Source organism: Cebus imitator, unplaced genomic scaffold (genome assembly GCF_001604975.1).
Source record: "Cebus imitator isolate Cc_AM_T3 unplaced genomic scaffold, Cebus_imitator-1.0 Scaffold541, whole genome shotgun sequence".
Lineage (NCBI taxonomy): Eukaryota > Metazoa > Chordata > Mammalia > Primates > Cebidae > Cebus > Cebus imitator.
Genome location: NW_016107856.1, coordinates 944,790 through 970,465, shown reverse-complemented (window position 1 = coordinate 970,465; position 25,676 = coordinate 944,790). Strand labels below are relative to the sequence as shown.

The 25,676-nt window shown below is 35.1% G+C and overlaps 1 protein-coding gene across 3 annotated transcripts in view; it reads right to left on the bottom strand.

The window, feature by feature from the left end:
- Window positions 1–25,676, bottom strand: part of ATF6 (activating transcription factor 6) — a 197,304-nt gene that overhangs the window by 88,842 nt on the left and 82,786 nt on the right. For 2 of the 3 annotated variants that reach the window (XM_017515079.2, XM_037733669.1), the window contains exons 11-14: window positions 21,700–21,813; window positions 20,249–20,348; window positions 13,540–13,607; window positions 10,529–10,643 (exon numbers count right to left, since the gene is read on the bottom strand). In XM_017515079.2, the coding sequence (XP_017370568.1) occupies window positions 10,529–10,643; window positions 13,540–13,607; window positions 20,249–20,348; window positions 21,700–21,813 (397 nt within the window). The remainder of the gene's footprint in view (window positions 1–10,528; window positions 10,644–13,539; window positions 13,608–20,248; window positions 20,349–21,699; window positions 21,814–25,676) is intronic. The other variant, XM_037733668.1, reaches the window with a different exon arrangement.

Here is a 25,676-nt window from a genome sequence, read left to right as displayed (position 1 = left end):
TAAGTATCACACAATTATTAGCCTTAAGATTTTTCAGGAAAACAGCAACTAAGTGTCAGTGTTTCAATTTGCTGATAGTGTCAAAAGTTAAAATATTAAGAGTCCAAAATGAACAAATCACAGTACACAGAGGAGGGAAGGAAATGACATGAGTGTTTCAGACTTGATCCTGAGTCAGATCATAAGTCATCAACTTTTCCTAATTATAATAATTGCTTCCTCCATAATTAAGTTTTATGACATCACCAAAAAGGCTATACAAATTTTATGTAGGTTACTTTGCCAGTTTTCTAACTTAATATGAGAAAAAAATTATAAAACCATTTACATGTAAGTTAAATGATAAATAGTTATGTCAACTTTAACACTTTGAAAACTCTTTACTGTTATTAAAAGTCAGCTCCTTATTTAAGATTTAAAAGACTTTTGATATGTCAAGGAGTACTTTAAATATGATTTTTTTAATCTGGTTTTAATCCCATACACTCTTTTATTTTTCTTTTCTGTAGTCCTACTGCAAATAAACAAAAACTGTTCAACTTTCTCCATGCTTTTACTTTAAACAGAAAACAATACAGATGAGAAACAATGACTTTTATTTTCCTTTAGAATATCTGTCAAGCATAAAACATACTCTATTCTTATATTTACATGTGTATAAACTAACTACAGTAGTCCCTATTTACCTTACACCCTATCTTTATGTCTCTCCTATCCTTAACACAAACACATACACACACACTCTTAGTTCTCTTCTCCTTATCTACATGCAGGCTATCTCTACTTCCTTTTAGTGTCAAATTTACCAAACCATTGTTTTTCTTTCCCATTCTCTTCTGTCTCTTCTCTGGATTCTGTTCTGATTACTCTACAATAAATATCATCTCAAGTCACCAATGATTTTTATGTTTACACAAGACAAATGAGTTTCTTTCATTTCTCATGCTCAGGGAGCTCTGTAACATCTGATACCACTGACAACCTCCTTTTCTGAACTCTTCTTCCTTGACCTCTACGTTTTAAAATAGCATAAACACGTTGATTTATTTTCCTTCATCTGTACTCTTGCAATTCTCCTAAAGTCCTAATAATTTCCTCTGTGTTTCCCTGCTGGCTCTTATTCCTCTCACACTATTACTCTGAGTAAAATGTGGCTTGGTTTTCCACAGGGCTTTGTCTTGGTCTCTGGAAAATGATCCTGAAACAACTCCAAATATGTTTTGAAAAGAGAGATCAATGAAATTAAACTCCAAGTTGACTACCTTGATATAATAGTTTTACATAGGCAATAGACGGAAATGATGAGGAACACAGACTCTGGACCCAGACTTTCTTAAATTCTGACTCAGCCATTTATAAACTATGTCACAATGGACAAATTCGTTTTTTCATTTCTAAAGCCCACTTTTTCTTCCTTCTTTTTCATCTTTCTTATTGGAGTTCACAATGGACAAATTAATCTCTCTGCCTCAGGTTCTCCATCTGTAAAATGATGATAATTAACTGCACCTATCTCATAGGAATATTATGAAGATTAAAGATTGTTGTATTGTATACTGTATAAATGTTATTAAATTACAAAACTACCAGCTTTTCAAAAAATAAACTCATTAATTTATAGCCCCACCCACCTTGTAACTTCACATTTTGTTATTTTTATTATAGGTTTTTTTTTTTTCAAAACTCTTAAAATATACTGACTCCACTAGATCGAATCACTTTTGCAACTTCAAAGTTTAAAGCAATACTGCAGCTTTCTAAGAGGAAAACACACACATACACACACAAAAGAAAACTATAGATTTCTGGAGCCAGAAAGAAAAAAGCAAATCTACACTAACTTTATCACTTTACAGATAAGGAAACTGAAGATAAGAGGGGCTAAGTGATTTGTCTAAAGTCACACAGTAAATGTCACTGAGTGGCAACACTGGGGCTAGAATGCAGGTCCCGAGGATCTGCACCTATGAGTTGTTTAACATACATTTTTTCCTCACATATTCATGATGTGAAGAAATGTTCTTTCTGGGAATGAAGTTCTGCTTTGGGTAAATATTTTCTTCCCTCACTACAAAAAAATTGAGAACTTTAAGTTATCAATCATTAAATCCTAGCTTTTTTCTTTTTTTAACTTTTAAGTTCAGGGTTACATGCACAGGTTTGTTTTATAAGTAAACTTGTCTCACAGGGGTTTGTTGTATAGATTATTTCATTACCCAGGTAGCAAGCCTAGTTACTCAACAGTTATTTTTTCTGCTCCTCTCCCTCTTCCCACCCTAAAGCCTGCCTTTTTTCGATGTAACTGTAGAAGTCTTTCAGCAATTATTCCATTCCACAGCTGAAAGTCCACCCACATCAAAGTAGACTATATATTCTTAAAATCTTCATTGCTATCCAAGTTACAGAAGTAATTCTAAACATTCATTGAGAAAACGTCCTCCGTTGATTTCTGCAAACCCCACCTCTAGTAATCTTTTGAAGAGTCGGACATAAAAAATAATGGTAAAGGGCACAAATAAACAGTTAGTGGTCTGAGTAGTCAACATTTATTTAGGACTTACTCTGCATAGCCTGCAACGCATTGCAAAAGATCTTGTAAAAGACAAAACAGAATGAATAGATTTTATCCCCGCCCAGAGAAAGCATATAACCTAAAAAGGGGAGATTAAACAAATGCATATGAAAAACACATTTTACAATAATAAGACTACCAAATAGAGCAAACAAACAATGAACAGTTGAAAATTATCATGACTCAGATGGATCTGCCCATCATTCTGAGAATTTTGAAGACTTCATATTATTCTTGAGTTATAAGTTCTCTGTGGCTCCATACAAGCCCAGTTATAGACTACTGTACAATCATTTCTCAAATATAAAGCAATTTATTTTAGACTCTGTGATTGAAAAGTGTAAATTAAAAAAAATTATGTTAGCTAGCAATGTTTTAGAGACAAAGAACAGACAGTTAAATCCTCTAAAACTACACAACAGTAACTCCCATTTAAGGAGTTTGAGATCAAATGCTTCTGATCTCAAAGATCTAGCATGCCATAGACAGAATCCATAAAAAAATGTACTTACACACACAAAAATCCCACTCTTTTCAATGAGAAGCTCTAGAAGACCAATAATTAGAACAGCTTATATTTTCAATAAATTACTTCTTTTTAAGACAAAGCAAAGACATTTCTTTCCCTCTATGTTGGAAATTTCAGATATTGTTTTAAAAAGAAACCAGAAACTTTCAAGTCCTATTTATTCTATTCCCTAACTTGAAATCTGAAGCTATATTATAATATTTCAAACCATTAAGTTATTCTCCAATATTATGAAAGCATAATCTAATGAAGTACTTAACCTATAATCAGGTAATTAACAAACAAAAAATTTTTGAAGTTGTGTAATGAATCTGCCAAAACTGTCTGGCAGATTTAGCAATGAAACATCTTGGTTTTGGAGGGCTAGGGTAATTTGTTATTTACATCTGCTGTAATATATCTAAAAGTACCAGATATAGAGAAAATGCACCACAATGTAAAGAAAAAAAATCGCTGTATTAAATTAGAATACATCAGTTATTGCCTGAGTTCTAGTGCTGACCATTTTTGTGTCCTTAGATAAGCTGCTTATCTAAGAGCTTCAGTTCTTTCAGCCATAAAACAGGACTAAGAATACTTATGTGACTATACGTAAGGAACAGCTGAGATTACGTGTATGAAAGAGGTTTGTAAACTACAAAGGTAGTAAACATTAAAGTGTTAATATTTGTATATAATAAAGTGAAATAGAAAATGAACATATAGAAAGAACATTATTGGTATAGTGATAAAATAAATCTAGGTTAAGTTTATTAACCTAGGGTACTCAGTCAACTCTGCTCTATTTTTTTACACGTGCTTTAGACCTGAATGAGAATGTATATTAAAGTGAAAAATTAATTTTAAAAAGCCTTTTAAAAGAAGGTGTTTTAAAACATCTCTCTTCTGAAATAAGACCCTTTTCTAAAATGCAAGTATCTTTCCAAACTCATCTGTTCACATTTTTTTCCAGCTAGAATTTGGCTGAAAGGCCATGAAAGTGGAGATAAGAAAATGGCCAAACTCCAAGATCGATGGGTACGCTCAAGTTTTGAGGTCTCAAAAACAAAAGAAGGAGCTGTATCCTTTTGAAATAGACTTTATAAACTAATTTCCTTCGATTACTAAAGAAATTCCTCCTGCCTCTGAAGATTTTATACAAATATCATTGTATATAGAATTTTTATATATGCATATAAACTAAACATGAATTTCTAAGAAATAAATAACTGGCATTAAGAGAATACGCCATTCTTCATGTGTTAGATATCAGTCTAGGTATTAATTTAGAAAATATCGCTGCTATTTTTGAAATTCAGTTTTATGCCCATCCGTGAAACTAAACCTCTGGCAAACATTTTGAACAAATAATATCATCAGTCAACTTTTTTTTGCAATAATCACAACATTTCCTACAGTGTTCCCAAAGTTTCAAGTTTCTGGCTCCTACTGCTTGAATCTGTACAAACAGCAGAACCCATCCCTTCTCCAAAAAAGAAAGTACTAAGGTCTAACAACAATCTACTCCAAAAATGCTGCCAACAAATAATTTTAAATGAAGATGCAAATACCTCAAAGTTCTACTTTCTGACACAGAAAGTTGTTAAACACTGCACCTAGGTGAGTTATTTAGCCCTACAGCTTAGATTCAGAGACAAGAATAAGCTGATGATATCTGGCTAGTGCAAACCATAAACGGAAAAAACAGAGTAACTTAACTTTCTACTGGAATTTAGCATAGCTTATATTACTTCTTAGATCAGTAAAATAGATTCCAATTTCTTTAAGCAAACCAATGTATAAAAATACCTTTTAAATGATTATGAGAACCAACAAATTTCCATCATTGTGAATTCTCTCAGTGGATCACATCTAAAACTATTCTGCTCAGTAAGCACTGAGTGGTGGGCATCGCTGAGTATTAGGGGTGGTCACAAAAACATACAATATTTCCTGCCTTTAAAAGGCTTATCATATAGACAAGAAGATGGGCCTTTTAAATCAAACAATTAGGAACCAATACAAGAAAGAATTTAATGCACACTTACTAAGAACAGGGAAAAAAAGAATTAATGAAAAACAGGATGCCTGGTATAATAAACAGTTTATGAAGTTCCCAGCACCTGCCACAATCATTTTCTTAGAAGAGTGGCCCCAGGTTTTTCCTTATGCATAAAGTTGCTGGCTTACAAAGCAAGAGAATACACTTAATGAAGCCAACCCTATTTCCCTTGTCACAAATGAATGAACTATGGATCATAAGCCAAAGCTGCCATAGTAATTCTCTGCATAAGAGATGGTGACCAGAACTACCCAATCAAATCTTTGTGTTTGAGGAGTATCAATCAGTATGTGTTAAAAAAAAGACTAAAGTGGAATCACTGGAGCTGCTGTCAAATCAGAAATGACAATAAACCACTATTCTTATTCTCCATGAAGAATCGTATACATTCTACTTTACGAAGCACAAGCACCGAGGGATTATTTGGATTCTGAACCAGTTTCCTGTGCTTCTTTAATCTCGTATATCTTACAATAAGTCCCTATTACTTCAGGTTACCCTTATAATCCATGCCATATATATGATAGTGTTAACGATTTTTATAAGGGACCAATAAGGGGTGAATACCCAAATATGGTACTATTGCTAGAATATATAAAATACTTGGAAAGAGAGAAGAGAGAGACATCTCTCAGGCAGTTATAGGGCTATAGCTCAGGTTCTTCTGTAATATTATGTATGTATTTGAAACTGATGAAAAGACACTTCATGTGTTTACTTATGATTTGAGACAGGTACTGAAAACAGAAAATGTAAAAGATATAAAAAAGTTCCCAAAGTAGGCATCCATCTCATTTGCAAAAGAAAAAATACTAAACAGGTAGAGATAATATGGCAAATTGACATTCATAGTCATCTGAATCAAAGAGAACCTGTTTTTAATGAAAAACTGCCCCAGGAAGAAATTATTTCTCTATATATTAGTGGATGAGACAGTAATATGTAAGGATGGTATTTAAAATGTATATTGAAATAATAGATAAATTAATATCATTTCCCCACCTTTCTTCTCAATGTTTCTTTTCCGCTCTTTTAACATCATCTTCTTAACTTTATTTGAGCTTTCCTGAGTATTTGTTTCTGTCTTAGCTCTTGAATTCATTTTGTTATGTTATTTAATCAACCTCCTCCCTCCCTCCCTAAATAGGCTATCATACAAAAGCATTTTTAAAATAAGCATTATTGGGCCCAGGAGTTCAAGACCAGCCTGGGCAACAAAGTGAGACCCCATCTCTATAAAAAATAAATAAATAAAAATTAGCTGGATGTGATGGCACTTTCCTGTAGTCCCAGCTATTCTGGAGGTTGACATAGGAGGACTTCTTGAGCTCAGGAGCTGGAGGCTGAAGTGAGCTATGACTGTACCACTGTACTCCATCCTGAGCAATACAGACCTTGTCTCTTAAAACAAAAAGAGCATTAACCTTAATTGGATATTTTTCTTATTAATGTATCAGTTATACTACATTCAGTGACTTGGAAGTTTGAGAAAAGGTTTTTCCCCAAACTCCCTCTCCAAATCATACTAAAAGAAGTCAAAGAGAGGAGAAAAAGATAAAGTATTTACAGGAAAATAAGCTATAAACAACTGGAACTAAGCAAAAAAAGCAGAATAGGTCACTATGTTGGAAGTAAAAACTCTTCAAGGAAAGTCAAAAGAACAGAAGCAGTTTGAACCCTTGTCAGGACTACTGGGATCATAAGCATTTTTTCTTGCTGAGCTATAACAGGAACTCAATAGTTATCCAAGAGTATGTCTGCTTTAGAGAAAATAATTTCAACAGCTCAACTGCAAAGAGATTAAAGGGTACAGGAATGCAGAGTGTGAGGGAGTGTAAGTTTGGGAGAGAGTGGCTTAAATAACAGTACTAAACAGTCGATGGCTGTTCTACGTTTTTAGATATTAAAATCAGTAGTTGGGAAATGAAAGATCAAACCAGAATGTGAGACATAGTCCTAATAGTATTTGTGTGAGAGACAGTCCTAACAGTCTTCCTGACTATCAAAGGGTTGGTGGGGTGGAAATCAGTAATTTTCTAAAAGAACTTTACAGTAAACTAATGAGAAATCACTTTTTACAAATGCAAAAAAAAACTGCAATACATATATATTTTTAAACCACCATTCATTGTCTTTTATAAAAATACAGTCACTTTAAAGCTAGGATTATTTTCTCTATTTAAAAAAATACTTGTTCTCTTTCCTTAGAAAGAAATTACTGACCATGACTTCAATCCATGGCTTGACAAGTGTTACTTCTAATATCTGTTATACTGTTTTGATCAAATAACAGTAATTATCCAGAACCTCAGAAAAACTGTTTGTCTATTTGAGTGTTAAAAGCATTCTTCTACAATAACTTCCATAAAATATGCTTCAACACAATCCTTTTAACACCCAGCAGGTTTCTTCTTCATAGTGCTGAATCCTATTCTTAAAAGTTTACTTTCTTTCTCCTACTTTGAACATAATTGTGTCAACAGTAAAGGAAATACTTTGTTTTCATAGGCCAGTACAGTTGTAGCCTTGTGGGAAACACAGTTCTCAGCTGCCCCCTTGCTGCTGAAAAGAAACTTTGAGGCTGGTGCTGTATAGAAATATAACAATTATGTCTGAGAGAGAAACGTGAGCACAGGGAATTTTGTGAAAAGTCAGTGATCATGAGACGCTATGGCTAAAGTGTTCTAAATCTCTTAGCATTTTTTATTAATAACTGAAAATAAATAAAATGCTTGATCTCCCTAGTTTTCAAGTGTCAAAGTTCTCTGGCCCTAAAAACCTGAACTGTTAGATATTTATACCTTTGGAAAAGAATTAGCTAGTTTACTGAGAATTTCAGTGATAGTGAGTGGTAACAATAATCAGAGAATGAAGTGCTCATTCTATTGGTAGCATAGGCAGTTATCCCTCTGTGTATGTGGAGAACTGGTTACAGAGCCGCCTGCATATATCCAAATCCGCACACACTCAAGTCCCACAGTTAGCCCTGCAGAATTTACATGTGTGAAAAGTTGGCCATGCATATAAGTGGGTTTGGCATTCTGCTAAGGTTGAGAAAAATCCACATAGAAATGGACCTGCTTCATTCAAACTTTTGTTCAAGGGTCAACTGTATTTACTTCTAACCACATCCAGTACATTCTTTAAAAAAAAAAAAAAGAAAAGAAAAGAAAAGAAAAGAAAAGAAAGCCAGCTACTCAGTAACACTTGAGCCCAGGAGTTTGAGTCCAGCCTAGGCAACATAATGAGACCCCCCTCTCTTGTTTAAAAAAGGAGAGAAAGAGGTATTTTCCAGTTCTGTGATGAAGGTCATTGGTAGCTTGATGGGGATAGAGTTGAATGTATAAGTTAGTTTAGGCAGTATGGCCATTTTCACAATATTGATTCTTCCTAACCATGAGCATGGAAAAGTCAGTGATCATGAGACACTATGGCTAAAGTGTTCCAAATCTCTTAGCATTTTTTATTAATGACTGAAAATAAATAAAATGCTTGATCTCCCTAGTTTTCAAGTTATAAGTTTTTCCATCTGTTTGTGTGCTCTATTATTTCCTTGAGCAGTGATTTGTAGTTCTCCTTGAAGAGGTCTTTTACATCCTTTGTTAGTTGTATTCCCAGGTGTTTTATTGTCTTGGTAGCAATGTAAATGGGAGTTCGCTCATGATTTGGCTCTCTGTTTGCCTGTTGTTGGTGTATAGGAATGCTTGTGATTTCTGCAGATTGATTTTGTATCCTGAGACTTTGCTGAAGTTGCTTATCAGCTTAAGGAGGTTTTGGGCTGACACTATGGGGTCTTCTAAATATACGATCATGTTGTCTGCAAATAGGGACAATTTGACTACTTCTTTTCCTAATTAAATGCCCTTTATTTCTTTTTCTTGCCTAATTGCTCTGGCTAGGACTTCCAATACTAATAGGAGTGGTGAGAGTAGGCATCCTTGTCTAGTGCCAGTTTTTAAAGGAAATGCTTCTAGTTTTTGCCTGTTCAGTATGCGGTGCTGTTTACAATAGCAAAGATCTAGAACCAACCCAAATACCCATCAATAATAGACTGGACAAAGAAAATGTGGCACATATACACCATGGAATACTATGCAGCCATAAAAAATGACGAGCTCATGTCCTTTGTAGAGACATGGATGAATCTAGAAACCACCATTCTCAGCAAACTGACACAAGAACAGAAAACCAAACACCGCATGTTTTTACTCACAGGCAGGTGACGAACAATGAGAACACCTGGGCACAGGAAAGGTGGGGGGTGGAGGGGAGAGGAGGGGAAGGACAACCAGGGGCAGAGAGGTTGGGAAGGGATAACACCGGGAGAAATGCCTGATGCAGGTGATGGGCACGGTGGAGACAGCAAACCACCATGGCATGTATGTACCTATGCAACAATCCTGTAGGATGCAGGATGCACACATGTACCCCAGAGCCCAAAGTACAAAAAAAAAAAAAAAGGGAGAGAGAGAAAGAAAAAATGGCTTAAGATGGAAACCACCACTGCGGAATTCCGACTCATTCACATGCTCCTGGGTTAACATACAGCACTCTAACAGAGACATTCACATGGCAACTCTATGAAGAAAATATTTTCATTTTATGGCAAAAGTAGGTGAAATATAAATAGCTATGCATTTTTTCCATTTAGCCTAAGATTCATAACATTCAAAAGTGCTAGTATAAACATTTACTTTTACATAAGCTAACTGATTATCTAACACATTCTCCACCAACCTAATGTTTGATTAAGAAGATATAAAAGAGGAATAGAGAGTCAAAGCTAACTGATTATCTAACACATTCTTCACCAACCAAATGTTTGATTAAGAAGATGTAAAAAAGGTATACAGAGTCAGAGCTAACTGATTAACACATTCTTCACCAACCACGTGTTTGATTAAGAAGATATAAAAGAGGAATAGAGTCTTAAAAAGATAGATCCAAAAATTACACAATTAATACAATAATCAGCCCACAATCCATCTCAAACCCACATTTCAGAAGGCTATTTCTCAATAACCAAATGGGAATTGGTTTAAAAGCCTAAAAAGGAAAAGCCTAAATAGAGTATTTTTATCTTTTTACTTTTCCTTTTGTTATAAACAGTATGGCTATCAGGATTACAAAGAATAAAAATCAACAAGTAATTTACGTTTCCTAAATATAAATTCACAGTGTGATACCAATTCCATGTTCATCTTTAAATTACTCAGCAGCTCAAGTAAAGCATGTATTACAGTACTTAGACTGTTCCACTCACATAATTCATTTTATATTGCTTCCTCTTTCTCACATCTTTGTATTTTCCACAATATTCAGCCCAATGTCTTGAGTACCGCAAGTACTCAAAAATATTTGCTTTGTTCTTTCAAGATGAACTTACCCTTCGAAATGACACAACATAAAATGTGTCTCCCCTTCTGCGGATGGCTTCAAAAAAGTCTTGATAACTTCTAGGCGAAGCATAATATACTTGTAGCTCACTCCCTGAGTTCCTGCTAAAGTAAAAAAAATAAGGTTTTACTAAAATAAAAAGTTTCATGTTTCCCCAAAATACTTCTCATTCTAAGGCTATGTCTGAATTCTAAGAGTCTCTCTCAACCAAAATATTAGTTGCACTTTGGCAGTAATTTTTATAACAACATTTTGTAAAGCCCAAGATCAGGGTATTTTATAAGATCTCATTCACTAATGCTAAAATTCTGATTTCTGAATCAAGGCTCTAAAATGTACTAGGTGGTCAAGTACATTGCAAAGCATGTAAAAATAATAAAAGCATCAGAAAATAGATTCTGCATAGGTTCGAATTATTTTGAAATTTTTAGTAATACAAATTAAATCTGAGGAAAAGTTTTTCTCACCACTCTGTCGAATATATGAAGGTGTGCTTGCCTATGAGGCTGTGTGAAGGGTGGAAAAAACTTAAGATTTGAAAGCGAACAGACCTGGTTTGGAATTCCTGCTTCACTTCTCAAGTGGGCATTCTTGGGTAAATTGCCCTCTATGAGCAACTTATTTCCTCATCAATAAAAAGAGGATAACCATACAAACCTTGCACGATTGTTATTGGAGAGGTTATATATGTAAAGTGCCAAGCATTGGATCCTGTTCCATAGGAATCACTAAACAATTGCTAGTCATTGATATTAAAAGTACCATGTATGTGCCTTACTAAAATTAAAAACTAAAATGATAATACCTCGAAAAAACGACATCATACCCCAAAAGATACAGTCAAATGATTCTAACAGAGTTCTTAATATGTTCTGGATCTTCTAGTGTTTAGGACCAATACCCAGAAGAGTTAAAGAGATCCTATAATGTTTCGTTTTTCTTCAAAGAGAAAATTTGTATATATCAATCAAACATTATTTATTAAGAGGAGAAAAAGACTGACCTAAATGGAAATAATAAATGAGTCATAAAAAGTTCCTTTGAAATAATTCCGTTTGTTCACTAGGCCATTTCTGATTATAATATCTTGAATATACAGTCACTTCCTGCTATTTTGTGATGGTTATGTTCTAAAAAGTTACTGATAACAATGAATTAATGAATCCTAAATGATTCTCCTAGGAGAAACACAGAGTTAGGCTCCTGCAAGCCTCTGGTTACAATATTTTGGTCAAGTGATCAACATATAGCCTTACTTATGTTTTTCTGTTTAAAGACACCTTCTTTGACATATATTATTCATTCACTAACTTGAACTCACAACCAACAGCACTATAAATCATGCCTGAATGAAACTTTTCTAACACACGTAGTTTCCCCATGCAATACATCACAGCCCGCTTGGGCTTAGGAACAACAGACAGCAATTCAGCAATATGCCTGGGGGCCATTTCAAACAGCAAAATTATCAACAAAAAGCACAAAAATATGAAAAACGTGGACTGTGAAAAGGACCTTATTTATACAGCTGAAACTAGAAGGCAAATTGTTGCCTTGTTCAACCTCACCAGGGAGCATCTATGCATGTCTGCGAATGATGACAAAAGCACTGCTAATATTGATTTAGGAATTACAAATATGTTTTAGCAGATTTTAGTAGGTGAATTAGCAAACATGGAATCCACAATTAATAAATATTAACTGTAATTCACTAAAACATTTTAACTAATGAAGAAATACCATGCCATCATAACCATGCATCCAAAAATTGATATATTTTTTAAAATAAATGTATTATAATTGAATGATATACTCTGGTTTTACTTACTATTTAAATATATTTTAATTATCAATTTCAACAGGATAATACAATCTCAGGATTTTAAACATTCATGATTGCTGATATGCTGTGTATTGCCATTTAATAGGAATTCTCACAATTAGTATAATGAATAAAATAGCTTTTGACTTATATTTTCACTATCTGTTTTTTTCTGAGTGCCTAGAACACTGGCACACAGTATATTCTATGTAAATATTAAATTAGTATTAATAAATAGTGAACTACAAATGTGTGGTAGAGCTACAGAGAGAAGCTGAGATTCCCAACTTTCACTTCAGTGATACTGTTGTCAATAACATCACATCATTGTCATTTACCATTTTGCGGCAGCACTTAATATGTACCAAATCCCATGCTAAGTGCTCTAAATATATTATCTAATTTAACCGTTATATCAACTCTGTGCAGCCAGCATTTTGTAAATGAGGAAACTTCATTTGCATGTAACCTGCTTGAGGCAGAGTGATAATTTGAACTCTGCCCAATAGACCAAATAAAGCTAGCATCTTAACCATGACCCCATATTGCTTCCCATATTATCTTTCCCTTTGAAGATATTTAAACCTCTAGAGACAGCATTCTCTTTGAAATCTTTCAAAATCTTAAGTAGTATTGTGTAGTGAAAAATGCACTGTAAATAATACAGCTAGGATCTGAATTCTGAGTCTGTCACTAGGTCTTATGACTCTGAAAATTACAAAAAGCAAATATATGACTTGACCAGTTTTTCTGTATATAAAATATACTTTTAGTTATTACATGGATTTAAAGATAAATGCATGTAAAGCACTTAGCAGGACACCTGGCACACAGCATTAAAAAAATAACATTCCCTTCTCCTAGTCTCATGAAACAGATGCAAATCAAGGGCAAGAGAGCTATGGGTATTCAAGACTTTCATCCAAATTATGATAGAACAGCATTCTGACTAAATCTGTATTTAAGGGATTTGGAAGAGTTGAACTTTTGAAATTATCTGGCTTTATTCCAACTGCTTAGTAGTATATGTTATATATATATATTTATCAGTATATAATTAATATAAAATCATAGATGAGAACAAATTAATTTAAGGTGAAAGGGAAGTGTGAGTTTCAACTTTATTAAACTACCACCTATTTTAAATTCCTCTGCCAAGAACTTCCGCACTGTTTTACCTGATACTAGTGGTTTCTGTGTATTGAACAGCCATCAGCTGAGAATTTGAGCCCTGTTCCAGAGCACCCTGGAATATTAAAAAAAAAAAAAAAAAAAAAAAAAAAAAACTAAAAAAAAAAAAAAAAAAAAAAAAAAAAAAAAAAAAAAAAGTTTAATATTGTATCATTAAATTATATGAAATCCTCCTATACTGGCTCATTCTATACTTACATTTGTTAAACTTGCAATGCTAAGATTTCCGACGTACTCAGTTCAAATAATTAAACACTAACAAATATTAGACCTATTTAGGTCCATTCTGGTCTGGGAGAAGTCTTAAGGAGATTAAGGCATTTAAGGCACTTTCCATTAAGTTTAAAGAAAGAGCCCAAAAGCTTAGTACAAGCACCACAAATTTTATGACCAAGACATATAAGTTTCACTGGACATACAACAATGTATGCTTGTCTAAAATAATTCTCTTACCAATGACAAGTTCCTAAGAAGTATGAAAGGTCCATAATGAAACTAGATCCTATTGTTTACTGAGTTAAACACAGAGATCTTCATGCCAAAATACATCTATGAACTAAGCCATCATTAAAGAGTTCTCACTGATGACTCTTGGCAAGAGAACAGTTCAATCTAGACCCATTAGTGGCCCACATATGCTACACTGGAATCCTGTCTTTCACATAGCATTTGCTTTGCATCATGCCTTTTTATTCTCCCTGGTAGTTTTGTAAGCTGATTTTCAGAAGAGATTTGTCAGAGTATCAAAGTTCAAGAGCATATTACCAACTTCTGTTACATTAGAAAGTAATCTTACCCTGTCAAACAATGATTTAAATAGTTTTTTTAATCATGTCTTCATTACTGTGTCCATATATCCGTCTTTTAGTAATCAAAGCACCTACATGCGCCCAAGCTACAAAATTAAGTATTTGACTTCTGCCTTTACGAAGCTTGCAGTTTATCTGGGAAGACGGATACAGGAAACCAATACAATGTGATAAGCGCTAAAACAGAGCATGGACAAAAGTTTAAGAGAGAAAAGAAGAGGAAACAATTTTCTTTGGTGGATGGAACCAATATGCAGGGTTGAATATGGGGCTTCCAACTTCTGGCTCTGTAACAAGTCAAAGATCCCATTTTATAAAAATCTAATGTGGGTCTTGTACATTGTAGGTACTCAGTTAATATTTTAACAACAAATGAAAAAGAAATCACTAATAAAATGAAAAGAAACACACAGTTAAATAATGAAATACTATACTTACTGGCATAGTTATCAAGTAAGTAGTAAATAAAACAAAAACTAAATTATAGCTAGTTGATAAATACAAGGTTTCAAATGAACAGAATTAAACAGCTGGTGAATTTGAAATGATTTGTACTACTTTGGCCCATATGAAATAAGCAAAGAAGTCTGAAAGAAGCCAGACTTCTTTCCCTAGTCTCAGAAAGGAATAGGTAGGCCTTAGGGAAAGCCAAGTTACAGAGATATCAGGCAAACAGAAAATAGATATTCCGTTTACCTTTCCAAGAGTTTTATCAATTAACTAAGGAAGCTCTGAAAAAATGGTCATGAGCTTTTACATTTTTAGCTGTGTAGGTTTAGCAAAAGATCATAATTGGCAAAAATGTGAGAGGCATTTACACAGAAATGAGAGGATGTTAAAATTTCCAATTATGTTGTAGATCTTTTTCTCTAGTTCTGCCACTTTTTGCTTTGTGTATGTTGAAGCTTTGTTATTGGGGGTTTATAGGTTTAGAATTGTTATATCTTCTTTGTATGCTCCTTTTATCAATAAAAATTTTATTTTGTTGTCTCTTAGAATAACCTTTGTTAGGAAGTCTACTTTTTCTGATTAATATAGCCATGCCAGCTTTTTAATGCTTCATGTTTGCATGGCATACACACTTTTACACTTTTATTTTCCATCTGTCTGTATCTTCATTATTTAAAATGTTATTTCTTATAAACAACATGTAATTGGATCTTTCCTTTTTAAAAAAAATCTAGTTTAAAAATTTTTTCCTTTTAATTGATGTGTTTAGCTCTCTGAATTTAATTACTAATATAGTTGGATTCAAGTCTACCATCTTGGTATGCATTTTTAATTTGTTCTATTTATTCTTTATGTGTTTCTCTTTTTCTGTCTTTTCATCGAACTGCATTTTTTTTTAGCATTCCATTTTTATTTCTTACATTGTCTTTTTAGCTATACTTCTTCTTTTCTTTTTAAGAAACAGGGTCTTGTTCTGTTTCCAAGGCAGGAGAGCAATGACATGATCATAGCTCACCACGGCTTCTTAAACTCCTGGGCTCAATCGATCTTCCTGCCACAGCCTCCCTAGTAGCTGAGATTACAGGCACAAGCCACCATGCCTGGCTCTAGCTGTACGTCTTTATGTTGGCTTTTAGTAGTTGCTCTAGAGCTTATACTTTGATTTAAGTTACTGCAGTAGATCTTGAAATACTATTTGAACAACATAAAAACTTTATTAAAAGTATAATTCTATTTATCCCTCCCTCCCTTTGTGTTCATATTGTCTATTTCACTTCTATATAAGCTATAAATCCCACAACAAATTGCTATTATTATTGCTTTAAAAAAGACAACAGTCTCGATCTCTTGACCTTGTGATCCACCCGCCTCAGCCTCCCAAAGTGCTGGGATTACAGAAATACGCCACCGCACAAGATAGTTGTCTTTTTTTTTTTTTTAAAGGCCTGTACTTTTTACTCAAATATTTGCCCATTCTGATGTTCTTACTTCCTGCTAATCTGGGGCTCTCTCTAGTATCATTTACCCAAGTCCTTTAAAAAACATCTTTAGCATTTCTCACGCTGCAGGTCTTCTGGAGATGAATTCTCCTCATTTTCTCTATGTGAAAATGTCCTTATTTTGCCTTCATTTTGAAAGATATTTCATTAATTTTCCTATTTACCTTTTCTAAAAGGTAAACTGTCTAGGAGGAAGGTCGAACTATGAAACAGGACAAGTCAAGTCAAAGATGTAATAATGCTTAGATACAGCAGACATTTCAAAGAAATGTCAGTTCACTAAAATTACAGAATATTTTATAAGACTTTGGGATATTCTTAGCAACTGAAAGTGGTAACTGGAAGTAAAAAAGGTTGAAATGAAAAAAGAAAAAGGAGAACAGTTATAGGCTCTTTACATTAAGAAAGAGAATTATTTAAAATCTTAATATGCTTTGCCATTGACAACAGCATGAAAAATTCTTCTCCCTCCTCTAACCAGGAACTTCTTTACAATTGACAAATATAGATTCTTCCCCAACATTCCCTTCTATAGCAGCTAAGATTCCCACAATTCTGAGCATATCTAAGTTCCCTACAGAAACATATGTACCCAAAATAGCATAGAAAGAAATAAGACTTTAAACTACAAATCTCCTCCAAATGAACAAAGACAGTAAAATTAAAACAAAATTCTTTTTCTTGCATTGGAATTCCTTGAAGATTAAAGAATACCAAGCACCCCTTCCACAGTAAATGCTCGATTCGTTTATCTAATGAACAGTAAAGAAAACATGACAAATTATATCTAATGATAAGACCAAAAAAAAAAGCATTTAGGGCAAGAATTTTAATCTAATTTTTCATTAAGTCCATTATACTAGCTGTGTGGGATTACCTATTGGCAATGATCTATTCCTGACTCCTGTGTTCTTCCTCTGTATAGCAAAGGATGGAAGCCTGAAACCTGTATCACTCAAACTATTTTGACACCAGGGTTCTGGATATAATTTAGATTCTGCCAATGAGATGCACTTGCTTCATATTTGGAAAGCAGAAGGGTGAGAGAGTCCATTTTTCCTTTGACCATGGTGGCAGCTGATGTGTAGGCTTTGGCAGACATGAATTTTTGAAGTACTAGACTCCACATTCCAACGCCAATAAGCAGCTTTGGGACTTTGGGGTGCTTGTGACATTGTTAATGATTGCCTGCAGCCTCTAGAAGTACTAACAACCAATAAAGTTACCTACTACAGTAGGTAAAAAAAGCTGTTGGAGAGGCCAAGAGAAGCACATAGTAGATAATTACAAAATTTCAGAATTTCAGTTTGAGCTCACCAACACTAACCCTCATTTTATGTAGGAAGACAATCCCATAATGGTTAAAAACCCATGTTTCTTATTATCCTTTTAATATACTTTGGACCATAACATATACTGCTTCCGATTAGTCATAAAACAAACAGTTTAAGATGTTTCCATTAGCATGTAAACATGTAAACCTGGTGAAATATTTCCCATCCAAAAATAAACCTCTTCCTTGATTCCTGTAGCTACCCCATTTCTCTATTCTCATGTATAGGGATCACCCTGAAATAATGTTCTCCACTTCCTCCTCTGTTATTACCTCCCTGAAACCACTTCAGTTGGCTTTTGCCATCACCACTCCAATGAAAGAACTTTCACCAAGGTCACTAACAAGTTCTAATGGTCAATTCCAAAAGTAATTCCTCACTCTTTATCTTAATCAGCGTCTCTTAGCTCTCTTAGCCCCTGTAACTAACTGCTACATCCCCTTCTTTAAAAACTTTCTTTGCTTGAGTTTTGGGACACCACTATCCTACGTTTCGTTTTCTCCTATTTTACTAGCCAGCTACCCTTCTTCCTTTTCAAATACTGGTTTCTCTTTCTCTTTCAGCCTGTAATGTTGAAGCTGGCCCAGAGCTTGGTACCTCACCCTCTTTTCTTTCCACTTTATTTCTCTCTAGGTAGTAGCACCGCAAATTAAACTTCCAGTTTCAATCTCTCTCTTAAACTCCAGACCCAGATACCTGATTGTCCACTTGACTTCTCCACTCGAGTGCCTAACAGCCATATCAAACTTAACATATTTAAAATTATTGACTCCTGCCTCTAACTTCTCCTTCTCCAGTACTGGTCTCAGTAAATGGTATCACCAATCATCTGTTACCTAAGCATAGGATTTATCATTATATCAAGAATTTACATAAGCTTTACTTTCAAACTGTATTTGGCATCCAAGTACTTTCTGCCACCTTCATGACTACCACACTAGTATGGACCACAACAATCTCTCACCTAGCTCACTAAAATGCCTTCTTAACTTGTCTCCCTACTTCCACTCATGCTCCCTATCACGGTCCACTTTATGTAGCAACAACTAATTTTTCAAAATATAAATCAGATCAAGTCACTCCCTTACTCAAACCTTTCAGTGGCATCCCCTCAAACCTAGGATGAAATCCAAAGTTCCCACGAAAGCCTATGAAGTTTGCCATGTGCTTCCGTCTGCTGCCTCTCTAACCTCATCTACCACTCTCCCCTCAGCCCCTGCATTCCAGTCGTACTCAGCTTCTTCATGTTCCTCAAATATACAGACTGTTCCCTCCTGAGGGTCTTTACATTTGCTGCTCCTTCTGTCTAGAAGCTCTTGCTCCAGATTTCCCCCTAAATCTTTACATTGTTATTTCAGTCACTTTTCTGTCTATGGCAAAAGCAATGTTCTCACCAAACCCTTTTCTTCTTCTTGAGCACACAGAAAGATACATGATCCCAGTCTCTCTTGCAGTATGTTAGGCAAAGTGACAAGAGTTTTAGCCAACTAAACACTGTCTAAAATCCAGGCCTGATCCCTAAAACATTTTGCAGAATCCACCAGACTCTGTCTTCCCTAACATCCCAAGCTATAAGCAAAGAATTTTAACTTGTTGGGGCTACACAGTAGAAGGAACCCGGGTCCCTTACTCACTGGTTGGAGAAAAGCAATCCTAGAAAGTGATGTCAAATTTTGTGCAAGTGAAAAATTTTTATTCCATTAAGCTGCTAAGATTTTGGAGGCTGTTATAACAGCTAGCATTAATTACCTTGACAATGCCGTCTTAAGGTGGGGCTTCTTCAGAAGTCTTCCCTGACCACTCAGTCTAGTCACTCATTTCTCAATTCAGATTCTAACCTCCTTTGCTGCTCTGTGTTTCTTTAGAGAACTTATCTCTAATTTTGAGTGTGTTTGTGTATTTATTTACTTGCTTATTGTTTAGCTCTCGCACTAGAGAGTAAACTCCATTAAGGCAGGGACTTTATCATACTCACTCCTTTATTTCAGGATCAAGAATAGTTCTTGGCTCATTATTGGGAACTTGCATACGCCTATTGCTAGTCTAAGTGCTAACAACAAATATTTGATGAATGATGGAATGACTTAATGGTGTTTTGTGGCAAACAACATTGAGATGGAAGCCCCACTTAACAGATTCTAAGTAAGACCTGTCATTAAGCCAGAGTGGTAAATATCTTAAGTTCAGAAATGCCCTCCATGGATGTGTCTTCATTTCCAAACTGTCCCATGTCTCAACATTCTCTTTTTGAAAAGCTCTGAGAGGAGATAAACAGTATTATTTACTATACCATTGTGCCAAAGACATTTGATGTAGATATCCATGCACAGGAACTCCTGACTTGAAAGCAAATTTGAAGGTGAGAGCAAGAAATCATACAATGCCTGATCAGGGAACCACTAATACTATAAACCCTAAACTAGTGCTATAAAGCCTGGGAGGAAGACTTCAGTGGCAATGACAACTGCATCAGAAGCAGCAGGAGATAGTGGGAAGTGGCTAAAGCTCAAGCTTACCAAATCTTCTAGGGAAGAGAGCAACCCGGCTGGGAGAAGCCTTCCAACAAATATGCCAACTATTGTTCAAAGACAAGCAGAAACCAACCTGAAGAATGCGGGTTTTCTGTTGATTATTTGTCATTCTTCTTGACTTGGTCCTTTCTACTTCATGTCTATGAACCCATCCTCGAAGTTCATGATTTAACCTATAAAATATGGTTTAATTAATTAAACATAGAAATCAATGTTTCACCCTGTGGGTGGAAATGAATCTAATCATTTGTAGATTCCAAAGAGCATTCTGGGTGCCTGATGACTCAATATTTTTGATCTGAAAAAACTGATAATGTTGTTTTTAATAAGATATGCATTTTAATATGGTAAACTCGTCAACTATGCATTCAAAATTCAATGAAAACTACAGCTAAATACCTGCCAAATACAAACACTGGGTGCTAAGGTTTTTCCACCAAAAAAAGTATTTCCTTGCCAGCACAGTGGCTCACAACGGTAATCCTAGCACTTTGGGAAGCTGGGGTGGGAAGACTACTTGAGCCCGGGAGTTTGAGATCAGCCTGCACAACACAGTGAGACCCTGCCTCTACAGAAAATAAAAAACAAAAAAAAATTAGCTGGGCATGGTGGCATGTGCCTGTAGTCCCAGCTACTTAAGAGGTGGAGGCAGAAGGATCGCTTAAGCCTGGGAGTTTGGGGCTGCTGAGGTATGATCGAGCCACTGCACTCCAGCCTGGGCAACACAGTGAGACTGTCTATAAATAAAACAAAACAAAATACAAAGTATTTCCTGTTTCTGTTCTTGGGCTATGTAAACACAAACATTTGAGACACTGCAGAGAACTTAACGAGACATAGGATCCCTAACAACAAATAGATTGCATTAAAGCCTTTTGAAAATCATGCTCTTTTGGGAGAAGAAAAAGAATGAACTCAATTGCCTGGGGTAAAAAAGTATTCAAATTTTTCAACACAGGAAATAAAAGCGTAGCTCAAATAAAACTTCGTTTACTTTGCTTACTTTTTACAGCAGCTGTAAAGATGTTAAACTGTTTAACTGTAGTTGATTACTACCTATCACAAAAAACCTGAGGTAGTTTTTGAGGTTTAAGGATAAGGTCCAAAATCACAGGAAAAAAATTCAAGGGAAAAGTTGATAAAGAAGTCTGCACTAATGGTAAGGTATCTCCAGAATCACATATCCGCAAATTATTATCTTCCTAATTTGAAGAAAAAGGTACTTTCTGCTACAAATGTTAGCAACTGTTAAGCCTAACACTTACACTGAAATTTTAGTATTAATTTCCTTCTGTAGTTTTCAAAGAAGACAGATTTAAGTAAGCACCACCACATAAAACAGACCCATCACCATCCCTATCAGGTTGGTGGACAAACTGGACAACTAATACGCCTACAGTCATCCAACAAATAATTCAGAAATTCTCTCAGTCCCTTAATTAACCTGACCAATTACTTGTCTAGGTTTCAAAGCCAAACATGGGAACCAACTCAGATGTTTCTGCAATAATCTCCAACACTCACCTGAGAGACTCTGTTGTGTTAATGAGGGGCTGACAAGGAGGTGGAGGAATATAAAGCAATGGTTCTTCAGTTAGCACCATCAGGGCTTTGTCATTTGAAACAGAATGATCATATCTGAAACATGGATGCACAAAATTTGTTTCCTTATATCTTAAATTCCTAAGAAATTTGCTATAAGAAAAGCATCATTAGTGTTAAATTTTCATAAAAATTTTAAAAAGTAAACAGAACATACTGCAAGATAAAGTATAAAATATGGAAACTTATTTTACATGAAATGTCATTTTCTGATTTTCTACAGAGACAGCATGGTAATTCACATTTGTCCAGTCACCATTTATTGAGCAATTAATTTCCAATAAGAGATATAATAACACATGGTTCATTATGTCTTCAATGAGCTTAAGACATAACACAATACTGCTGGTACAGAGGTGGTAATACAGTAATGTGGTAACTGAGGGGAAAATCAACTGGTATTATCTGACCAGACTAAAGTTTTGGGATCACTCACAATTCTAGGATAATAAAACTGAATAGTATCCCTAAAACAGGTAGGGGTGTGGGTGTGTGTGTGTGTGTATGTGTGTGTGTATTTATGTTAGGGATAGGGTGAGACATAAAACACTTGGCAGAAGAAAAGCGAAAGAGTTGAAAAGCTGAATATAAACTATGGAATCACAGATGAATTTGAATCACTAATAAAACACCAGGGTGACTAATATTAACTAGTTACTCCATTCGCTTCAAAAATATATACTTTCCTAGCCATCACACTGTGAATTCATATCCAAGGTGTGATGGAGGAAACAAAACCAGACTTGAAAGTTAGAATTTGAGTTGTGGACATTACTGTTATTTATGCTCTGTAGTCGGCAATGCTAATCTTTCTCACTAACAAAATTTGCATCTCTCCCCAATTTCTTTATATAGGATGCTCTGGATTTAGAAAACTAGATATGCTGATATCCCAAAAGAAAACATGTAAACACATAAAACTGAACATAGTGAGATTCACCCTTTGCATTTATTCATTCAACAAATACTTGCTGAATACCAATTGTGTGGCCAGGTATTGTACTCGGAGCTGAGAATCCAGTAGGGAATGAGAGAATCAATGTTTCTGTTCCCAAAGATCTTAATGGGGAAGATGGACCAAACAGAAGAAAATAAATGCATAAAATAAATCCAAACACTAGTACGTGCTACGAAAGAAACAAACAAATGGCTGGAATGGAAAAGCAATGGTAGTACATGCTTTAGATAAAATGGTCTGAGGAGATGGTAGTTACATCAAGGCCTAAATGATGAGAAGAAGCCAACTCTATAGAAACTGGGGTAAGAGTGTTCCAGGCAGAGAGAGGCAGGCGGGGGAAAGGTGGGCTCAAAGAACTTTAAAAAGACCACTAGCTGAAGAGTGGGGAGGTAGTAGGGAACAGGATGAGGCTGGAAAGAGATCAGATCATAATAAGGAATTACTAAATGTAATAAGTCACAAAAATGTTTCAAACAGAGAAGTGATATATTTCAATTTACATTTATACCTTGCCATGGTACCAAAAATTGACTCAATGGAGGCAAGAGGGGAAGCTAAGAGACCAATTAGGAAAGAGGTATGGCAACCCTGGCAAGAACTGATGAGGGCATGGACTGGATTTATGGCAGCAGAGACAGAGAGAAGTGGACCAATTCAAGACAACTTTTTTGTAAAGAATATCAACAATACTTGCTAAAAGAGAGGAATCAAGATTTCTGGCTTAAGCAATGGAAAGGAAAAAACACAGTTGTAGAAAATTGGTTGGAAGTAAAATAGGGAGAGGAACTGAGTTCCACAGTACACGTGTTAAGTTTGAAATGTTGAAACAGAGATGCCAAAGAGACTCTTGATATGTGAGTCTGGAGACTCAGAACAGAAGTCTGGACTGAAAACATAAATTTGAGAGTCATCAGGAAATACAGATATGGATTGTGCACGAAATTATGGATGAGTCACCTACACACAAAAAAAATTTTTTTTAAGTTTACAGTTCCAAACCTGGAGATTTGGGTAAAGGAGGAGGCCACAAAGATTACTGTGAAGCAGCAGCCAATAAAAAAAAGGAAACTAAAAAAAGTGGCAACACAAAAGGAAAGTCTTTCAAGGAGCAAATGACCCACACAGCTAAATGCTCAGGAAAGGGCAAGGAAAATAACAGAAAGCCCTGGCCCCTTAACAAAAATAATTTTGGTAGAGTGAAAGGCTACATTCAAGTTAAAAGTTAGAGATATCTATTTATGCCACACAAGAGAGAAAAGAAACAATAGCAGGGGATACGTAGAGCACTCTTCCCTGCAACTTGCACCAGGAATATTCTCAATGTCCTCTCTTGCAGCTGTAAGAGTTAAGTAGGTTTAAGTTGTTTGGAATAAAACAGACACGTTGTTGCATAGGTAATGACTGCATACACAAAAGGATCAGCCTAAAATGAAGCACTGAGTAAGAAGAAAAAGATATCTGGCTGGTGTTTGATAAATCTGAATGTCTGTAAGAGGAGGTTGCTTAACAGCACCTCTTATAAATCTACGACATACACATTATTTTAAAAACCATGCCTGCATACTTAGAAAAATACGAACACTGTAGTCCATGAGAAAAGTCTAAAGCTGCTTTTAAAAATATATTCCTGATTTGAACTCTAGTAATGATTTCTGCACATCTGTGCCGTCTGGCTTTGTTATATCAGCCAAAAATATTCTTTGGAAAAGAAAAAAAAAAGTCTGATAGGAGAAATACCAGGACAAGGACTGGGTGGAGTTAAAGGAGAGAGAAAATCAGCCAACGTGCAATCTGGAGACAATTAGACCAACATTAACCCAGAAACAGTCAGCGCTCTAGTCTGCTTGTAAACATTTTATGCCAAGAGAAAAAAAAATCAGCAAATAAATCACTAAAGGACAGTGGTAGGGAGCTAGAGTAAATGAGAATTCTTGGAGTAAAGATCAATTCTGGCTGACATCTTGTAAGATAAGATGACCATCCTTTCCCATTGATCCAGGACAGTGGTACTGATGTTCTGATATAATTATTACTAGCACTACATCTGCTTCTTAAAAGTGTCCCCGTTTGATTGAAAATTATATGGTGATATTATTTATATGCCACACATTTCAATGACTGAAAAAATATATGTAGTTAACTACTAAATGACAGGCAAATACAATATTATAAACCATGGCATCAGAATCTACCCTTTTTTCATTTTAGCAAGGTCTCCTAACTCTCCTTAGAAAAAGAAACATAAAGTAAGCTGCATTTAAAAATAAGTGTAAGTATCATGGCTGGAAATAGATAAAACATCTAAAATCCAGTTCAGAACAAAGTAATATAAGGTGCTTTCAAATGTTTCACAAACATTTTTTGGTATCTTTTATTTAGTGAACATCAAATTAATGGACTATATTTAAATCTCTCAAGTTGCTGAATAATATTTCAAGAGACTTGCATATAATTAAGAATCCATAATCTTTCCTGTTTTTTTTTTTCTTTTTTTCCCAGACCAGTAACCTAGATTAGTCACTCCATGGTGACTTTGGAGTAGTAGGGAGAGAGAAAATAGATTGCATTTCATGTACTACTTTGAAAGCTTGATAAATTTCAGCCAGAAAGTCATTCAGACTTCTATGTTGAACTAGTATGATCAGATTACTATGCTTTCTGGGAGCCACCATGTTATCTTATGCTAGTGTGGATAAAAAACTGAAGGCTTCTATTTGCTGCAGTTAGTGCAGGATAAATAATATTCTTGTAAAGGTTACCTGAATTGTAATTTCAAGAATTCAACCCACAACTTGTTCTATTCTTTAGCAAGAAGCTATCTCAACTCTAAGGGCCGGGCGCAGTGGCTCACGTCTGTAATCCCAACACTTTGGGAGGCCGAGGCGGGTAGATCACGAGTTCAGGAGATAGAGACCATCCTGGTCAACATGGTGAAACCCCG